At 25.4% G+C, this 7,484-nt stretch overlaps 1 protein-coding gene across 1 annotated transcript; it reads right to left on the minus strand.

The window, feature by feature from the left end:
- Positions 1 to 844: 844 nt before the first annotated feature.
- Positions 845 to 3,382, minus strand: LOC115697120 (WRKY transcription factor 71). The gene is made up of 3 exons (XM_030624026.2): positions 2,595 to 3,382; positions 2,335 to 2,505; positions 845 to 1,474 (listed from the first exon to the last, which is right to left on the minus strand). Exons 1-3 carry the CDS (start codon positions 3,176 to 3,178, stop codon positions 1,057 to 1,059), a joined length of 1,173 nt encoding a protein of 390 aa, XP_030479886.2. The 5' UTR covers positions 3,179 to 3,382; the 3' UTR covers positions 845 to 1,056.
- Positions 3,383 to 7,484: the final 4,102 nt, after the last annotated feature.

The following is a 7,484-nucleotide window of genomic DNA, read 5'->3' on the forward strand; positions in this document are numbered from 1 at the left end:
TATGCTGGTAAAATTACTTTTATCAACGCAGTAACGAACTGTGCTGGTAAAAGTGATATTTTAATTCTTGCATATATACATGTATATATATGTATATATATACCTCTGGTTATTATTGAAACTTGGAATGCAAGTTCTCCAAGCATTAAAAGTAACATATACTTATACCCTATCTTTATATTTATAATATTAATATGAATGGTACGATATGGAAAAAAAAAAAGGATTATATCATTAATTGATTATATATATTTGTATTAATATATAATAGGATATTGTATAATATACATAAATTATAATGTAGATGGCTTAACTAGGATATTGCACATATATGATTTCTATAGCGATCAAATATATTTATACATATATATAGTTCTAATCAATTAAATCTAATTAATTATATATATAAATGTTAAACTAACTAGAAAAGAATACCATTTGTATTAATCTATAATTAATTATCTATATATAATTAAAGAATAATATATTATTACTAATTAATTAATCAACATAGTTTGAACTACATATATATAATATTAACAATTCACAAATTTATAAGTTTCTCATCCCCTCAAATTCTGATATAAATAATTAATTAATTCCTTCAAGAATAACTTAATTATTATTTTATATATAATCTTTCATACTTTTCAATCCACAATATAAAAAGGCCTAGCTACAATATTAATACTGCAAATATATATAACTTATAATTAATATGTACTACAAGTACTAATAATCTTTACATACATTACATATATACTTATGTATATAAACAACCTAATTAATTAATGAAACTATATAATAATAAACTTATAATATATAAGAAACCAGAGATAGAATCTAAATATATAAAGAAAGAAAAATGTATTATCTCTATAAAAATATGTCTAATATAATTAAGTAAAGTACGTACGTACGTACTTTACTGTGTCACAATTAATATCCATAATATCTCTCTCTAATTAATTATTATACATAATATATATTTACAATAGCTATTCTGATCTTATAATATAACTAATAATAATAATAATAATATAAAAACTCATGATATCATGGCTCTTGTTTAAGGAACATGGAGCCAGAAACCATATCTTGAAGAAGTCCAAAATCATCATGATGATGAGATAAAATCCCAGCCGTTGATGTTGTTGTTGTTGTTGATGATGATACATTATTATTATTAATTATATAATTAGGCATTTGTCCAAACAGACTATTATTATTATTATTAGTATTGTACTGATCTTGATGAGGGAATATTCCGGTGGCGGTGGCAGCGCCGCCTATTAGCGATGACATGGAAGGCGGGAACATGGCGGCTGCGGCCGCGGCTGTGCCACGTAAGGAGGAGGGTAGTGGGTGGTTGTGAGTGCCTTCATAGGTTGTTATAACGGTTGATGGGTCTTGGTATGACCTCTCTACACGTTTTTTCACACCACATTTTTGAGTTGTGCATCTGTAATAGCTTCTGCAATAATAATAACAAATATAATTATATTAATATGAAATATATATTCAGAATTTTATATTAAGGTATTATTCGTATTAATTATTTTCTTTAAGTGTTATATATCACTATTGGTATAATTAAGTATCGAGTTTTATATGTATCGCTAACTTATCGTGGAACGCTACTTATAAGGTGTTGGGCACTATTATTGTCCAATAACAATGCTCATATATATAAATATATATATATATGTTTAGAGCATTAATGTTATTGGATATATCAGTAATATTGAGTACTTTCTATAAGTTACGTTTTACGATTGATTAGTGATATACCTTAAAAATTATTTTCTTAACTTATGTAGAGCTTGATACTTAATTAATTACACTAATAGTGATATGACACTGAGAAAAATACTAGACACTAATAATGATACTTTTTAGTATTTCTTGTATGTTTAATTAATAATTTATAGGAAGAAATTAAATTAAGATTTTGGTTAATGGGAAATGAAACCAAAAAACGTTGAGACGAAAAGTTGGAATAATATTCAAAAGTACAGTAAGAGTACATAAAAAGTTTCGTACGTCTTTAAATATATTTTTGATCACGTTTAAGTGTTTATATGTATATATATATACACATATATTCAACATAGTTGTTGAAATTCCATATGAATTTATTATTATTCATTATAAGAATGAGAGTACTTGCACTATATATATAACTAGAAATTTTTGGGGTTTTTTAGTATTATAACAAAATTCTATTTATTTCAATATTGTTGATCATAATTATAAGTTTATAACTAAGAATTACCAAATGAAAATCTATCAAACTAGTTTAATTATATATATGTATAGTTATATTATATGTACCTTGGATAAGGGCTATTTTTGACAGCTTTTTGACCATATTTTCTCCATCGATAACCATCTTCAAGATGATCAACCTCACTTTTTGTCATAAAAGCAAATCTTGGCTCCTTTTGCTTCTTCTCTCCCTTCTTATTACTATTACCATTCTTATTATTATTATTCCCTTTGCTCCTGTATATATATAATATAAAGTTTAATCCACAATATATATACAAAAAAAAAAGAAAAATTAATAAGAAAATACAATAAAATTCACTTACACTTTCTTATTAGAGTTACTATCATCAACTTCTTCATCATCATGATCTTGATCTTCTGATCCTTTTCGCTTCTGATCTCGATTATTACTATGATTATGAATAGAAGAATCATGATCATGATCCTGATGATCCAGATCATGATCATGATTATCACCTCCACCAGTGGTAGCAGAAGAAGAAGACAATGAATTTATATTGTTATTATTATTACTTACTGGTGCTACCACTTGTGGCGGTGATAGAGGTGGTGATGATGATGTCATTAACCCTAACTTTTGATCAGAATAAGACGACGACGAAAACCCAAAAGATGTCGTGTTATTGTTACTAAACGAAGATGTTGCTGATGAGTAGTTGTTGTTGTTGTTGTAGTAGAAGAAATCATCCATAGTATAATTAGGGTTAATCATCAAACTACTATCAAACCCTAAAAAACCGCTAGGGTTTGTAGGAATATTGGGAGAAGAGGTGAAATGATGATCTCGATCAACGGCTAGGATTTGATCATGAGCATAAGATGATGATGATGATGATGAGTAGTAGTAGAAGAGATTATTATTATCTTTGGCTTCAATATGAGACATATTATGAAGAAGAAGAAGAAGATGATGAAGAAGAAGAAAGGAAAGGTATGAGAGAGAGAGAGAAGAAATAATTGTGTGGTGAGGGGGTTTCGTCTATTACTATAATACTACATGTGGAGGGTTTGAAATTGTTATATATAAGAAGAATTATATTATATAATTATATATATATTGGTGTATCTATAGGTGTATATATATTGATTAAGAGATAGAGAGAGAAAGAGAATATGATAGGTGAGAAGGTCTTAAGTTTGAATTTGGACTTGATATCATCACTTTATAAAGCAAGGTTGACAAAACTCACCTTCCAATCACAGGACAAAAAAGTGGCTTCTTGTATGGAAACATTTATTTATTATATATAATATATAGTAAATAATTAATTAATTATTTTTTATTATTACTAACCCTAGAGTTGTTTTTCTTTTTTTTTTCTTTTTATAAAATATTATTACTAACCTAGTTGAAAATTTTAATTAAAAGAACACTTGTGATACCTATTATATATATACATATGATCCTAAAATAATTGATGTGATTTATTAAATGTTGAGTACCTAATATTTTAATTTAATTATGATAAATTTTCAATTTTTTTTATATATTTTATTTATAATTTTACAATTTAGAATTTTTATATACAATATATTTTAAAATTATAAAAGTACATTTTATTCAGTAAAAAATAAGAAAACAACTAAAAAAAATTAAAATTCAATTTAACGATAATTATATATTAACTATAAATAAATTATAAAAACAATAAAAAAAATATAACTATAAATAAATTATAAAATAACAAAAATAAAAATTTATTATTTGATATTTTGTAAATAAAAAAGTTAAAAGAGTAAAAATAGAAAAATAAAAATCTGCATTGAAGCATGTTTGCAATTTTTTTAAAATTTTTGCTATCTATAAATTTTTCTTTAATTTTATTTAAATTTTTTTTAATTATAACCATTTAAAGTATTAGTAACAAAACTATATATACCTATATATAGCTAGTTAGCTCACTTTTGGAGACTTATGAGTTTTGTTATTAATTTGTTTCACTTTACATTTTAATATATAAATATTTAAAAGTTTATTGATTAATTAATGAAATAAATATAATGTTCTTATATTATTCTATTATTGATCACAGATCCCTATATAGCTAAATATAATAAATGGGTATATATCTTTGATTCTTTATATTATATATAATTCTATTTTGCTTTGTTACAATCAAGAAGATAAGATACTAATTATTATTAATTAATTAATTACATCACTTATGATCACCACTAATAATTAACAATTAAATTAACTAATTCTTTCCGTACGTACATAACTCACTTACACATAATAGTATTAATATATATTTTTTTAATTTAAATTAATGTTTGCATGTGTATTTTCTTTTCTCTTTTTCATTTATATATATATATATAATTGGTAACTATAATATTGATTTGATATTTCATATGTATGTATGAAATGTGTCATTTTAATTTATATATGTATAAATAGTAGCAATTATTGTGTGTAGGAAACTAATTATATAGATTCCCCATACAATAATTCAATCAAATATTAATTAATTATATATAAAATAAATAATTAAATGGTTTTCACATGGAGAGAGAGATCCATATATATTATATTATATATAAATATATTCCATATTATTATTTTTACAAAAATAAAATAAAATCAATATGGTGTATAGATATATATTTTTAGATAAATCATAATCGTTTGAATGTTAAAGTGTATTTATATGCCTAGCATAATTAGATAACAACAACAATAATAAAGACAATTATTTATTTAATATAAGAGATGAAAAAGTCAACGAAGACTATTTTAGATCATAAATGAGATGAAGTTGAATGAAGAAGAAGATGATAATTGTGAGGTGGTCTTTCAATTTTTATTTTTTTTTTCTTTTGGGTCAAAATAATTTCATTTCATTCAAACTTTGTATACACATATATGTATTAGGGCTAGTGTTTTATTTTTTTTTAAATTAAAAAAATAGGAAAAATAAAGTATATGTTTTTTGGAATTTTCAAAAATATTTTTTTAATGTTTATTTATAATTTTACAACGCAAAAAAAAAAAAGACAACTAAAAATTAAAAAAAAAATTAATCTTATAATAACTATAAATAAATTATAAAAAAATAACTAGAAAAATAATTTTATAATAATTATAATAAAATTATTAATTCATTATAAAATAATAATAAAAAATAATTTATTATTTTTATTAAAAATTTATATTTGTAAATAAAAAAATTGGAAGTGTAAAATAATTTTTTTAATGTATAATGCGTTTTAGTAATTTTTTTAAAATTTTTGGTTTGTTATATGAATTTTTGCTTTTTGGTTTAGTGAATTGATTTTAGAACAAAAAAAAATAAATAATGGAATATAAAGGTTACACGTGCCAAGACTGGCACCGGCTTTTGACCGTAGCCGACAGCATGACCCGGCACGTGGGAGTGGGATATAGCCTGCTTTTCTCTACTCTGTCCTACGTGGCAGTCTCTCTATTATTCGGCATGCTGACGTTAACCCCACGTCACCTTCATTCCCTCTCTCTCCTTGACTGTTGTCGACATCTTTCTCTTTCTCTCTCTACAACGATATTTTTGTGTAAGATTGAATCACAGCCGTTGGATCTTACATACATGGCACTTGATTAGAGGATTTTGCTCATCATAAATATAAATACCCATTTCATTATTGAACTATATACATACCAGGAGTCTTGTTTAGAAATAGTTAGGGCTGGTTTAGTAAGCCCTGTTGAATCGTATTGTGTTGTATTGTATTGTATTAGTATTATTTAATACAATATAATGTTTGATATTGACTTGTATTAGTTGATCGTGTAAAGTTATAATATATTTTAATACACTCGATCCAACACCAACTACGTGTCGGGTCCCGAGAGTCCTAAGTCCAGGTTCGGGTCAGAGTCTGGGTTTGGGTCGGAGTCCGAGTTCGGGTCGGGATCCAAGTTTGGGTCTGGCCCCGGATGGGTCCCGGGTCTGGGTCCGAGCTTTGGTTCGAGTCCGAGTCTGAGTTCGGGGTGTAGGTTTGGGGTCTGGGTCCGGGTCTCGAGTCCGGGTCTGGATTTAGGTCCGGATCCCAAGTCTGGGTTCGGGTCGGAGATTGGTGTTGACCTGAAATCCTTTGTAAATATCATAATACAAGCTAAAACGGACAATTTGTTATGTATTAAATAATACAGCATACATTGTATTAAAAATTTTGGTCGTAATAATTAATACAATACATTGCTTTATCCAAATATAGTTTTATTTATTATTTAATACAATACGACCCTCATACGGTGTTCCAAACAAGCCCTTAATAATTTTTTATAAAATAATTAAATTAAAATATGTGAAATTTAGTATTTTTTTTAATAAATTATGTAATTTTATTAATAGTAATTAATTAATTAAATAGTCGTAAAATAAAATTATATGAGAAAGATTACAGCATCACAATTAATTTTAAGAACATTTATATTCAGTTTTTACAATTCTGTTCCAGTAGGTTCATTCAATCTTGTAGCTTGAGCACTCAATAATTGTGTAAGGTATACGTAACTGCACTACTAACAACCCATTATTAGTCGCAAAGAGCTTATTATTTATAACCACTAACAGTGATTTAATGACGAGTCATCGAAGAATAAAAAAGAACTAATTACAAAACAAAACAAATAAAACCATGTCATACAGACACAAGACTAAAATATTCAAAACCTTGTCACAAAAACAACACTAAAACACTTAAAACTCAATCATAAAGACAAATTAATCGCAGTAGAAAAAAATCGAATCGCATGCAATAACAAAATACAACTCGACCAAGCCGCATCTATACCCAAGGAAGGTCAACATACCTAATTGGAGAAAAGAGACAACTTCTTATAGCTATATAAATTTAAAAACAATAAAACCCTAATCTTTTAATTTAATTATCGTTAGAAAATACAATCTTCGGTAGCTATAACTATTTTGGAATCTAGTATTTATTTAGTATTTAATTTCACTAATATTCAGTTTAATATTATATATATATATAATAGTACTATTACATACTATAATCAACGGTTGAAATGGAAATTATTAATTACAGAGTCAATTGATATGCAAAATTAAATAATTAAGGGCTATAAATATGTATTAATTTCACGTACGTGACACATTTATATATATCTAAGTTTGTTATATATAGATAGAGAATTTATTAATTAATTAAAAATATATAACAGCGGTCTTCTTCATGTATTTACTTTT

The sequence above is a fragment of the Cannabis sativa genome, chromosome 7 (genome assembly GCF_029168945.1).
Source record: "Cannabis sativa cultivar Pink pepper isolate KNU-18-1 chromosome 7, ASM2916894v1, whole genome shotgun sequence".
Taxonomy (NCBI): Eukaryota; Viridiplantae; Streptophyta; class Magnoliopsida; order Rosales; family Cannabaceae; genus Cannabis; species Cannabis sativa.

Coding starts and splice junctions, on each gene's coding strand:
- LOC115697120 (XM_030624026.2), bottom strand. CDS start 3,178: ATGTCTCATATTGAAGCCAAAGATAATAATAATCTCTTCTACTACTAC. Junction 2,506..2,594: donor AGTAACTCTAATAAGAAAGT/GTAAGTGAATTT, acceptor ATATATATACAG/GAGCAAAGGGAATAATAATA. Junction 1,475..2,334: donor AAAAATAGCCCTTATCCAAG/GTACATATAATA, acceptor TTATTATTGCAG/AAGCTATTACAGATGCACAA.